General features: G+C 46.6%; 1 protein-coding gene and 1 long non-coding RNA gene across 2 annotated transcripts; one reads left to right on the top strand and one right to left on the bottom strand.

Moving 5' to 3' along the window:
• Nucleotides 1-357: 357 nt before the first annotated feature.
• LOC115395232 (cornifelin homolog B-like) lies at nt 358-3,083 on the bottom strand. Its single transcript, XM_030100668.1, has 4 exons — nt 2,934-3,083; nt 1,188-1,301; nt 840-997; nt 358-752 (listed from the first exon to the last, which is right to left on the bottom strand). Exons 2-4 carry the CDS (start codon nt 1,291-1,293, stop codon nt 630-632), a joined length of 387 nt encoding a protein of 128 aa, XP_029956528.1. The 5' UTR covers nt 1,294-1,301; nt 2,934-3,083; the 3' UTR covers nt 358-629.
• Nucleotides 3,084-10,267: 7,184 nt separating this feature from the next.
• LOC115395233 (uncharacterized) lies at nt 10,268-11,574 on the top strand. The gene is made up of 3 exons (XR_003932259.1): nt 10,268-10,300; nt 10,632-10,741; nt 11,243-11,574. It is a non-coding gene; the product is annotated as an uncharacterized LOC115395233 (long non-coding RNA).
• Nucleotides 11,575-13,203: the final 1,629 nt, after the last annotated feature.

The following is a 13,203-nucleotide window of genomic DNA, read 5'->3' on the forward strand; positions in this document are numbered from 1 at the left end:
TCAGCGTGTTGAGCTGCAGCTCAGCTGAGGAGAAAAGTGAATTTCGGGGTGTTTCTGCTGCTCTGGCTTCAGTAAAGGACAGAAAGCGTCTCAGACATGTGAAGAGTCTCCACACGGTTCCAGTGCAGGCGAGCAGCCAGCAGCCTGACCTCCTCTGACCTCAGGGGCTCCTGCTGGGGAGGGGGCTCCCTCTAGTGGCTGTTTGAAGCAGCACACCCATCAGGAGCAATGTCACCTTCAGGCGGAAGGTGGCAGTAGAGAGCCACAGTTTGTCATTAGAGGGACGACAAACTGGTTGTAACTTTCAAATTCAGAAATGTACAAGTTTTAAAATGAGAAACAGCAGTGAACATTATGCAGTTTGAATAGTTTTATTGGGAATATATTAATATATATTTAGAAACAGACATAAACTGGATTTTAATACATTAATTTCCTGTTTATTTTTTAAAATAAAGTAGAAACCCTTGATTCAGTTATTTTCTCTGCGATTGATTGACAATAAATGTTTGATGTGAAGAAAAGTTGAAGATGTGTTGTAACTTTAAAAATGTAGCAATAATGAGGAGAGTATGGAGTGTAAGTGACGGTTAAACAGGAAGCAGTGCAGCTTTGGAGACGTCCGTCCATCAGCTATAATTGCTGTTCACAAGGACGACATTGACCTTCCTCCTCCTGATCTCTCTGGACATCTGGCACCAGACGCAGGAGGTGCAGAAGGACGACAGCAGACAGTCGTTGCACAGGTCGCCCTGCAGAGCAAACCCACAAAGTCAGGAAAACCAAGCCAGGTCCCGCGGGCCGAGCGTCCTGGGGCCAGCAGGAAGCGGCGGTCTTACATGGATGCCGTAGCGCGCCCTCATGGAGACCCTCAAGGACATGGTGATGGCCGGGATGAAGCCGCTGAATATCTCCAGCAGAGGCAGACACAGCGGCTCCCCGTACCGCTCCGAGGTCTTACAGGCGAAGCAGGGGCAGCACCAGAAACCACAGCAGCCTGGAACAGACCGCACCGTCTCTCCGGTCATCACATCATCGGATACTGCTGCAGCGCTCCAACAGACTCACTCTGAAGCTCTGGATTTGAGCCTGTTTCCTCTAACATTAAAGAGCATCTTCCTCCTCTAACATCCAGATTATAGAGCATCATTCAACGGAGAGTATAAATAAAAAGTTGAGTTACTTACAGTCTCTCATATTCTCAGTGCAGTCACATACTCCAGATCCCCAGTTTGAAGAGTTTTGCAAGTGCATCACCGGAGCCGGCTGGCTGACGACCATCTTAGAAGTCATGGCGGCGTCTGAAGGTGAAACGAGGATTCTCATTTACCCATTATTACCAGGAACGTCAAGCATGGCAGCTGTTGTTCTTTGTAATAAAGTGCACAAATAAGGAGGAATTAAGCCCAAAAGAGCCTGATGAATTAGAGTTATTCAACGTATGGATCAAGTCTGATTCAAACCATTCACAATGATGGATGAGATGACTACCCTCTGTAGCTAATGTCAGTGCAGAGTGAAAAACAGTGAAAAACAGACTCTAAGGACTGGAGACAGTGGCATGAAGCACTCCAATAAAGCACATCTCCATTATCAATTATGAACAAGAAAGTCACTGTCGCTAATCTCTTTCTCACCCTGAGAGAGGAACAGGTTTTGTTTCTTAAAAAGCCAGGCCAAACCAGGCCAAGTGGCTTTAAATGAGATCGAGGTACGTGTTCTTTAAAACCATCTCGATAGGTTTCTCTTTTGGTGTTCCAGTATTTGGCATGTTCTGTGGTAGCACCACCCTCGTATAAGAGCACAAGCTCACTTTTATCTGTGTTTAAAACCAGTTTAAGATGATACAAACAAGACTGGATAACATGGAATGCAGCCTGTAAAATCTCAAAACCAGTGAGTGAAGATGAGCATCAGTAAATAATGGTGTCATCTGCATAAAGTCATACACTGCATTTGACTTTCAGATTTTAGGAATTTGATGGCGGGTAAGACTCAGGTTTAAAGTATAAGAGCAAGGCTCCGCATCAGGATGCGTGAACCAAACTACTTAATCAACAACATATGAAATATGACTCACCAGGAGGTGGTTCATAACACAAAGTCAACATTCAGCTCGTTTCTGTAGCTTGATCGTTGAATCTATTCAACTATAAGAGGTTCATCTCAGCACTGGATTAAACGTTATCTGAATGATTTTCCAATATTTTATCAACACTGATCTTGAGTCACACTGGAAAAGGGACTTGTGGCGTTCCACAGGGTTTGGTTTTGGGGCCACAAAGTTTTATGCTTCATTTAAATTATATCTTGACAACATCGAATAAAAATCTAAAAGAATCAGTCATCAAAGTAAAGAGGGGATTATTTGCGTTGAAGAAATGGTTTGAAATGAGTAAAATTTTGCTAAATGTTTATGATGTTTGGAAACTTCACAGCTTAAAGTTGTCTTAGTGTGTGTTTATTTGATGTGTGACCCAGCAGTACTTTATCATGATCTCTGCTGTTTGTGGCCGAGTTTCACATCCGCCCTCTGTTTATAAAGGGTTAAATACAGTAAATAGTAGTTCAATAAATCAAATTATATATTTTAAGATACACTGGGACTGGATGGGAAACATGGAGTCAACGCGTAAACCAGGAGGGGAAATGGTCTATATGAACTAAAAATGGGAATTAATTTCACCCTGACATGACATTTTTAAAACTTCTACTTCAGACGATCACAGAACAAGCTTTACATGTGTCGAGAAAGTAAGAAGGCATATTTTATTGTATTCAGTAGAGTAAGCATGTTTATAATGTTGTGTACCTCTTCCCATGTAATAAATAAAGCAGATTAACTGTTGTGAATTCACAGAATAATCACTACTCTGTCAAATCTCTCACATTTGTCTTTATGAGGATTTAAAATAAAGAAAGGAAGCTCTTACCTTTGAGTTTAAGTTTGAGGAAGCGGTCTGAGTAGGGCGTCTCGTCACAGTCGACCTCTGTACTGAGAAACTCTCATTTCTCGACTCGCTTCAGAATTAAAGGCAGGCAGGAAATCACAGAGAGGCCGAACAGGACATACAGGTTCATCCTCCCCTTCAAACACAGCACGACTATTTATCGTCACTGATGGAGGGAAACTGCAGGTGTGGCCGTCAGGTGGAAAAGTTGATGTAAGAATGTTTGTTCTGAAAGTCAGAGCTCATAGAATAAACTTCTACTGGTTTTAATAAAAAAAAAAAAAAAAACAATGATGTGTTTTCAGTCTATTGATCGTCACGGGTTAGGGATTTTCTTTGCACGAGGAAGATTAATTGACTGCAAACAGCTCAAAGTTCATAAGAAAACAGAGATTATGTAATGGAATGAGATGGACAGAAAGTGGAGGAAGTGTGTTGCCTGTCCGTCCTCAGGAGGACAGAAAGGCATGTGGCTCCTCCAGGAGTCCAGCAGCTGTGTCATACAGCAGGAAGTCAGGTGCACCATGGGACACCGGCGTCCGTGGTTCATCCTCTGAGTCACTCACCGAGGAATTCCAACAGCGGGCTTGATCCAGTGTGAGTAGTTTGAAGAGGAGGAATCAGGAAGCAGGGAATCGAGCACCGGGAGGCAGATGCTATCACAGATCAAGGGAACCCTCTGGACTCATCCTCACCACTGTCTGGTTTTACAGTGTTGGGAATAAACTTGAGTTTCTCAGGTTTCCCTTGTGGCCCTGACGCTGCCAGCTCTCTCACTCCTACGAGTCGCAGGGTTCACTCAAGGTCCTCCTTTCTGTCTCCGTTCATGTGGCGCGATGCTCGTCTCCTGTCCGCTGCAGGACTCCTGGACCCAAGGCTCCAAAACTGGCAATATTTTGGTGCAAGTAAAATCTTTGGGTGTTTTTATGCACTGGAAACAATGTTTGAAAAACGTAGCTTAACATGGAAGTTCATTGAATAATGAGTCTATCACTGTGCAGGTTTTTCTTAGGTGCTGCAAGAATAATGTAAGACACACAAGTTGTACTGTTGTCAACTACAAAACTACCAATTCCAGGAGAATCTGGACTGGGACCAGGACCAGGAGAATCTGGACTGGGAGTCATGACCCTCTGGAGGAAAACACTGCTCTTATTGTCTGTCCATGTTTCAGTCGCAGCGTATCAGAAATCTTTCGTTCTCCTGTTTACACAGAGTCGGAGCGGTAACTCAAAGTTTAACTTTAAGATCTGTGAAAGTTGTGTTTTCAGTGACCCTGAGCACCGCTGTCATGTAAACAGGGAACCAGAACAGGAGGAAAGTTTGGCGTTTCTCGGCCCTGGCTGAGCGTCTGGAGGGACGGGTGGAGCCTCTCCCGTCCCTTTCATCAGAGAAACCCCAAACCGCGGCGGCCTGGATGAAAGCCGGCGGTCAGTCCAGGGTGGAGGGACATGTCCCTGAAACAGCAGTCTCTAAACGCTGCTGCGCTCTATCAGCATTGTCTCCGGACTCCTTTGGTCTCCTGTCTGATGCAGAGGCTGGCTCGAGGCCAGGGAAGAGCTGTTCTGCCCTCCATTGTTCTGAATACCACAGCCATGAGCTGCAGCGCCAGGCCAGCCCCAGACCTGCTGAGGTGGATTACTGGACACTCCCACAGAGCGGATCGCTTCAGGTGGATGATCAGGATCCTGCGCTGCGCTGAACCTCTGAAGGCAGTTTACTGATGACAGATGTTTGACAGAGCAGCGTGTTCAACTGATTTAATGTTTCCCACTCAGAGAGGCACAGCTATAACTGGCTTCCAATCAGGTTTCATGTCTGCACCTTGAGACGGCTGCAGGTAAGAGGAGGGGCGCCTCCTGAGCGACACGTCTCATCCCGGCGTAATCTCTGTCAGTCCGACAGAAACTGACAGCTGCAGACTGAATCAGTTTATCACGTCCACTCTCCCAGTCAAAGCTTTATACTTCATACATTAAGACTCCGGTGTGGATCAGCTGTCTTCACTTTGAGCCTTATTTATGAATGAAAGGAACATACAGGATCTTTAAACATATGAACATGTGATACAGCCATGCTTAGTGCTTGGCGTCTAAGAGACTGCTCTAAGAGACAGATTGGTCACCGTCCTGATAACCTGTAATCCGTCTCAAATGATCAATGTGCCAACAAGAATCTCTGCTAGATCATCTGGTGAAACGTCCAGCTCATGCACTGATCACAGACACACTAACGTGGGTGAACTTTGCACTGATGTCGCTTCCCTCCTGATTGCTTTAGTGATCACAACATTATTGCCTTTTGTAGGAAAGTTAAGGTACCAAGGGTTGGCCCAGGGTTTTACTGCAAAGGTCCTATAAATCTTTAATTCCAGAGGCACTAAATTGGCATGCTATATATTCTGAAAATAATACCAATGCTTCGCTTAAACTTTTTAATGATATGATCCAAGAAGTTGCTGATAAACATGCACCTCTTAGGAAAATGAATATTAAAAAGACAATGGCACCATGGCTAAATAAAGACTTAACAACCTGTATGGCCCAAAGGGATGAATTAAAACGAGCAGCCGTAGAAAGTAATGATCCTAGTACATGGGATAAATATTGCAAAATCTGAAATTCTTTAACTAAAAAGAATAAACGACTGAAAAAAGCTTATTATGTCACCAAAATTAATAATGCAAAACATAACGGAAAGCAACTCTGGCATGTTCTTAATAACTTACTGGGAAGATCTAAAAACCATGATTCTGCTATTATTGAAACTGAAGGAAAGTAAATAATAAACCAACTGAGATAGCAAATTACTCTAAAAACTTCTTTATCAATAAAGTAAAACAAATACGGTTTAGGAGTTTAGGAGTATTAAACAAATAGATCACAGTCAGTATACTTTAACAGTAGCTTTTCTTCTATCCTGAGGCTAGACCGTGGAGTTCCACAGGGTAGCTGCCTCGGTCCTCTGTGTTTTTTGATTTTTCCTTTTATCTTAAAAAGATCCTCTGTAGCTATGTATGCCGACGATTCAACTATATACTACGGTGCGGAGAACCTGCACATCTTAAATAATACGCTTCAAAGTGATCTAGACCAGGTATCTGAATGGGTGGAGCCTAACAGACTAGCATGAAACGTAAGTAAAACGAAGTGCATGACTCTGGACTCTAGGAAGCAATCAAAGAATAGAAACTTTTTGTCGCTCACCTTAAATAATATACCCGTGGAGCAGGTGCATAAGTTTGATCTCCTTGGCGTTACCGTAGATGATAATCTGAGCTGACAAAAACAGGAAGAGCTCTTTCTGCTAAGAGACGATGTGCCTACTTCATGGCAGGCCCATCAGTCAGATGTCACCCAGTCTTTAGTGCTATCTCATCTGGATTACTGCTCAGTCCTGTGGTCGGGTACCATAAAAAAATATATTCACAAGCTACAGGTTCTGCAAAACAAAGCTGCACGATGGTTCTTCGCTTCCCATTTCAGACACACATTGAATACATGCATCTCAGTCTCTAATGGCTACAGGTGGAGAGGAGGTTACAGAAGAAGCTTGGAATTTCTTTTCAGAATGTACAGAAAAAAATGAAACCAAGGCCTCTTTATGAGAAAATAATGTATGTTCATGAACGCCATAATCATTTGACGAGGCACCATATGGCAGATTATGCAGCTCTTCCTAAGGCTCAAACAGGTGCAGGGAACAGTGATGTACAGGGCTGCTAATCTGTGGAACAACTTCCCTTCAGCGGTAAGAAAAGAGAACAACGTCAAAACTTTTAAAACCATGGTGGCAAAACTTTGTAAAGCTCTATTTAATTGTTTGTGCATTTTTAGTGTTTGTTTTATGTTTTAATTGTATTATTGTCTTTTTTTCACTGTAATTTAATTGTGTGTATATATACTCCTTTCACTTTCCATTTCCTTGTATTCTACTGATTAAATAGCTTTATGTATTGCATTTCATGATTGTTTTATTCTGTGTATTCTGTTTACTATCTTTGTATTTTATTCATGTGTACTACTAAATTTCAGGATTGTTTTAAGTAGTTATGGACCCCAGGAAGACCAGCTGTCACCCTGGTGGCAACGAATGGGGATCCAGTAAATAAATAATAAATAGAGCATCTTCCTCCCTGTAACATCTGACGGCTCCGCTAATGTGTCACAGCAACGCCACAATAATCCAGCAATGTATTTTATCTTTTTGGCCTTTTTTCTATTTCTCTTTTTGTTTGTTTGTTTGTTTGTTTTTTTCGACATAATTGAAAACCAAAGTGAGCACCTCTGTCCTCACATTTTCCTGACAGAAATAGTTCTCATAGCAGCAGGTAAACCTCTGGCCTGGAGCTCATTTCACAGAACAGGTAAAGTGAAAGTCAGAGGCAACAGGCCAGTGTGTGTGTGTGTGTGTGTGTGTGTGTGTGTGTGTGTGTGTGTGTGTGTGTGTGTGTGAACTCAGCCTGTTCTGCACATTAATGCAACAATGAGAAGGGATTTTTCTGGACATGAGACCAACAAGGGTTCAAGGTTTGGTTCCACTCGATCCGATCCAGATGCCATCTGCAAACCCAGAGGAGCATTCCGCTAAAGAGCAGGAGACTGATCCAGAACAGCGTGCTGCCATGAAGGTAACGTAAACTGTTGGAGGCCCAGAGGAGCTGCAGGAGCCGAGAAACCCCCGCGAGCAGGGGGGCCAGGACCGCCCCTCAGACCGGGGACATGCTGACCTACTTCTGAGCTTCAAAAAAGTGAAGAATGTTTCAGCGGAGAAACAGATGAGGAGCTGCAAGGTGAGACACTGAGGAGGCGAAGGAACCAACGCTCCACATGAAAACTCAGAGATTCAGTCTACATTTCAGAAAAGATTCCCTTTGACGCCCAGTGAGGCTGAAACTCTCTGAACTGTGTGACTTTCATGTTGGTCCACTGGTTGGCGCTGTTGGTTGTTTCTGTAACGAACCACAGAGAAGAATAGACTCTAAACATTAACAGCAGAGAACGCAGACAGCAATATGCTCAAACAGTCGTCCATCTACTGCAGAGCTGCAGAGCTGCTGTTGAGCAGCTGTGGTGGAGTTTGCACAGTGAAAACACTTCAGAAAAGTTGCATTGTCCCGCGTTTCCATGGTGTGTTTTCACCTGAACTCAGGCCTGAAGCTGACTCAGAACACACACTCTGGTTAGATCATGGGTGATTTTTAGATCTCCATGAGACGATTGAGCGAGCGTTGGTTTGATCTCCCTACAGCACTCCTCGGGGCGTGGCAGGCATTTTAGTGTATCCAGGTGGCGCCAGAGAGCTCATTTTGGTAGTGATGGGGGTTAATTTTTCCCTTTTATAAAACGTTTCACTGGTCATGATGTGCGTGCCAAGCTTGGTGAGTTTTGAGGCGTGTTAAGTTGTTAAAATTGGGTTTTATAGCCTCGTCAGTCAAATGAGACAGAAACATGGTGACCAGTTTGTGGAGACGTGTCGAAGGCATCCTACATTTCACCGTGTCTCCCAGTATTCCACACCACCAAGTTTCATCAAAAATCATTTCATCTGGAGATTGCCGTCGTCTTCTGTTGTGATGAAAACAGATATTTTCACGCTATGAAAGCGGGCCGCATGTGGCTGAACTGAAATGTGTCCGGCACCCAGCAGGTGGAGCCTGGAGGAATGGTACTACAGACCTCTGAGAATGGACCGGCTGCCCTCACGTGCGAACATCTGGAGCAGTGTGGAGGGAAAACATGCCTTCTCCGCCCCGCCTCCCACAATCCCCGGGGCCGCAGGGCCGCTGATGGAATCCAGCGCTCTGCGGCTGGCGAGCGCCGCGCTCTGCTGTTCTCTCAACTTTGACCCAGTTCGACGAGCAGACCGACGCCGGGCCGCTCCGGGACGGCACGTGAACGGCCGCTCGCCACGTGACGCAACGAAACCCTGAGAGGTCTGAAACAGCTGAGAGCAGTTCCAGCACTGTGCCCGGAGCGAGCGTGGAGGCGGGCGGAGGCGGGCCAGGACACCAGCGCACGGCCGGTTCTGGTTCCAGCCGCATGAATCCAGCTCCTCTGTTCAAAGAGAAACGTCTGCTCCGCTCCGCTTTCAGAGGAAAGACTGACGTCCACGCCAAGACGAGGCCAAAGGTTTCCTGCCCTCAGTGACGACAGAGCAAATGACACCGAAGTCCAGAAAATCAATAAGTAGGTCAGACACACACCGGTCAGCCAGAAGATTAGAACCAGCGCACAGGAGGCAGATGAGCGTGCTGAGGTCAGGAACAGAAGAAGAGGCGAAGCGTAGAGACCTTAACGCGTCTGGGGGACAGAACACCAAGCTGGACTGTGACTGTCAACTCTAAAACTACCAAGTCCAGGAGGGTCTGGACTGGAACCAGGACCAGGACCAGGAGAACCTGGCAGCCCTGACCCTGTGGAGGAAAACGCTGTTCTTCCAGTGGCTCCGCTGAGCTTGTGCAGAGCTCCGTGGCCGTGGTGCTCGGGACCAGCAGCAGTTTCACAGAAGCTGTTTTCCCTCATTTCCGTGCAGCAGGAGCATTTTCAAAACGCTGCGCTGCCCCACCAACCACATCCAAACTGTCCAGAAACACAAGACGGCTGAAAAAAAGCTGTGTGCAGCAGATAAACCCGCTGAACCCGGAGCGCCGGCAGAGCAAACATCCAGCAGGGCAGGAACCCTGCAGAGGGTACAGGCCATCAGAGTCCATCAGAGTCCATCAGAGTCCGCCGGGCCCGGCCCGCCGCATCACACTCAGTTCAGACCGTAAACACACACACGTCAGGGACGGACATCAGCGTCTAACAGGGCAAACGGTCCTGTGGACCGGCTTTCAGAGCTTCAGGATCTTTCCTCCAACAGAAACAGGACTTTCCTGCAGTTCAGGACTCTTCAGGTCTCCAGCTCTGCAGCGGATCAGAAACCTTCAGATGGAAACACTTTGCTCTCATGCCACAGGATTTTTGGTTTTTACGATGAATTAAATTAAAATCTAAGTCTGAACTGTAGCTCTGAAATGTCATGAATGCAACTTTTTTTTTGTTGTTATTTCATTTCAGCTAATGTGTTTTATGGAAAATCATCAGAAAGGCCGTTTCAGTCATAAAGGTTATAGAAACCTGCTGCTCAACAGCGAGGTTCTCCGAAAGCAGCTGACAGCATGTGAACCCGCCAGAGAGGAGGAGGGAGAGAGAGAGAGAGAGGGAGAGGGAGAGACAGGGAGAGAGAGAGAGGGAGAGAGAGGGAGAGGGAGGAGGGAGAGGGAGAGGAGGGTGAAAAGGCTGAGCTCAGCCAGAAGCTCTCAGTCAGAAGAGGAGGCAGCAGAGACCACCGACTCTCTGAAGCAGGTAAGTCTCAGTCTGCTGGTCCTGCAGCTCAGATTGGCCTCACCTCATTCTCTCTTCTGTTTACAAGGATTTAAAAAACAACTCTGGACAGCTGGTGTTAGAAAAGTTAGCTTTGGTGTGTTTTTTTTCTAAACATAGAGCTTTAAATGGACTTTTGGGACCAAACAGTGTAATTCCTCATGTGTCGTCCTGGAACCGGGGTCCAGCGGGAGTCTGCGATGCTTTCAGGACGTTGAGTTTAAAACACAGTCCAGAAGGAAGGGACAGTGAAGAGAAGGTCTCTCATGAGGGACGATGAACTGCAGCGTGTCCTCTGTGTTCTGTCCTGCAGCAGCAGCAGCAGCCGGCTGTGGTTCCTGTCCAGAGAGAGAGTCCTGCACCCCCCACAGGACGATTCCACGCCAGTCCTCCCCCCTGAGACCAGAGCCCGTCCTGCTGCCGGTCAGTGCCGATCTGTCCTCCTCCAGGTCCTCCGGTCTCTCACACAGCTGTTTGTAAAACCCCTCCGTGTCCCAGAGCTCACATCTGGACTAGACCGCTGGAGTTCTAGTGTTGTAGAGCGCCGCACGTTTTCCCGGTCTGGGTCTGGACTGGGTCCCGGGTTCGCTGGTTTACCTGACCTGATTTCCAGGTCAGAACCTGCTGGGTGTTAGTCCCACCTGGCTCCCAGTGCTTCTTCTGCAGCAGCAGTCCATTAGACATGGCTCTCGGCCCCCTCTTGTGGTGGGAGCTGGTACTACGAGGCTGGATCAGCTGGGTTGTAACCTAATTTAAATCTGTGTGAGAGCGCCTAAAGCTCTGGACTCGGAGCGGGTTTCATGATTACTGAAGGTTCTTTTGTGCCGCCACTGTCCAGTAAAGGTTCTGAAGAAGATTTAGCAGATTTAGTCTCCCTCTGGGTGAGTCCATCAGTGTGTGACCGGTCCGCCCTGTGTTCCACAGCAGTCCGGCTGACGGAGGCCCAGCAGGAGGATGGACAGCAGAGACGCCCCGGAGCCGGCGCAGTCCCGGCCGGCCCCCCCTCCGGAGAGCCTCCACCTCCAGGCGGACTCGTTCCTCACGGCGGCGCGGCTGCTGCGGGGAGGCTGTCTGGACGGGGGCAGGCCGCGGCGGTGGCAGTTCGCCCAGGACGACGGTCCGACGCAGACCCGCACCGAGGACTCTGAACGCCTCGACGGCAGAAAGACGCACGAGGACGGAGAGAAAAGCACGGGAGGTCAAGGCCCAGTGACCTCCGCCAGGGGTCAGACGGGCGGAGGACGCGTCTGGACGTCCGGCTGCCGCGTCGCTTACAGGACGTCCAGAAGATCGAGAGCGCCCATCCTGCCTGCCATCGCCGAGATCTGACTCACACCGTCGTCTGCTGCATGAGATCGATACTGAGGCCGGCCGCCGGAGGGGCTCCAGATGTTTAAGATGTGCAATTTTACTGTTTTTTTATATGAATAAAGTCATTTTACAGCTGAGTGGTTCTGAAAACAGTCTGGCCTCAAACCTCGTGGAAAATAGTAATTTATCTTAATTCTCATATGAGCGTGATCAGTTTTAATCTTAGAAAATTAGAAGAAAATAGAAAGAGTTAACGGCGGGCTGTGCATGTTTTTTGTTTTTTAATTAATCTGAAAGGAGCAGGATTACTGTTGCAACAGCACATCATCAGTAGGGTAGAACTAACCTGTCTCATGACAGCCAGCAGTTGAAAAAATAGAGAAAACTGATTTTCCTGTCATTGAGACTTCGTAGTTTCTCCTCGTGTTCAGTCCAGCTGAATTATAGGGATCAGATTCTTCATCTGAAGCTTGAAAATGTTCCAAACATCCTCCTGAGGCGTCGATGCTCTGGACCGTTCTACACCCAGAGAGAACCTGGGACTGGCCTTCCCTCCTGCAGCTCCATTCGAAACTCTTTTCTTTTGACTCAGATAAAGAAATTTTGTGCATCACATTGGTGATTTGTGTTGATTACAAGTTCAGAAATGATGCGATCAATCATGCTTGTGGTCTTCAGTGTGATTAGTTAATTCAGCCATGGGCTGACAGCACCAGTAAAGGCTTCAGTCATATAACAGCGTCACAAAAGAAAACTATCTGCACAGATTAAAATACTTTCAATAAAACAAGCCGAGAAACAAACGAGAGCAGAGTTGAAAGAGCTGAACGGGAGATCAGCTTAAACCTCCAGAAGGCAGTGAAACCATCATTTTTACACTTTGGCAGCATCAACAGCTGGAAATAGCTCAAACACTGCCCCCTGGTGGCCGAGAGGCTACACGACTCCTGAGTCAACAGTCCAAATTAACTTTCAGTTCAAATCAGAGAAACAAGCTCACTCTTTTATCAATGGATCACTGTGAGAGAATGAAGAGTCCACATCGTTACAGTCATGGCCAAAAGTTTTGAGAATGACACAACTGTTAAGTTTACACAAAGTCCGCTGCTTCAGGGTTGCTAGGCGTTTTGTCAGATGTTTCTATGGTATGATGAAATACAAATAGAAGTATTTCGTAAGTATCAAAAGCTTTTATTGAGAATTAAACAGAATTCATGCAATGAGTCAATATTTGCAGTGGTGACCCTTCTTTTTTAAGACCTCTGCAGTCCTCCCTGGCTGCTGTCAGTCAACTTCCGGACCAAATCCTGACTGATGGCTGTCCATTCTTGCATAATCAATGCTTGGAGCTTGTCAGAATTTGTGGGTTTTTGGTTGTCCACAAATTCTCGATGTGATTAAGATCTGGGGAGTTTCCTGGCCAAGGGCCCATAATCTTAATGTTATGTTCCTCGAGACATTTTGTTATGACTTCTGTTTTATGGCACGGTGCTCCATCATGCTGGAAAAGGCATTCTTCGTCACCAAACTGCCCTTGGATGGTTGGGAGAAGTTGCTGTCGGAGGACGTTCTGG

The sequence above is a fragment of the Salarias fasciatus genome, chromosome 10 (assembly GCF_902148845.1).
Source record: "Salarias fasciatus chromosome 10, fSalaFa1.1, whole genome shotgun sequence".
Taxonomy (NCBI): Eukaryota; Metazoa; Chordata; class Actinopteri; order Blenniiformes; family Blenniidae; genus Salarias; species Salarias fasciatus.

What these genes read in the sequence shown, in the direction of transcription:
- LOC115395232 (XM_030100668.1), bottom strand. Translation starts at nt 1,293, where the DNA reads ATGACTTCTAAGATGGTCGTCAGCCAGCCGGCTCCGGTGATGCACTTG. An exon ending in CACTGAGAATATGAGAGACT is followed by an intron (nt 998 to 1,187) that starts GTAAGTAACTCA and finishes GGTCTGTTCCAG; the next exon opens with GCTGCTGTGGTTTCTGGTGC. An exon ending in GGGCGCGCTACGGCATCCAT is followed by an intron (nt 753 to 839) that starts GTAAGACCGCCG and finishes TTTGCTCTGCAG; the next exon opens with GGCGACCTGTGCAACGACTG.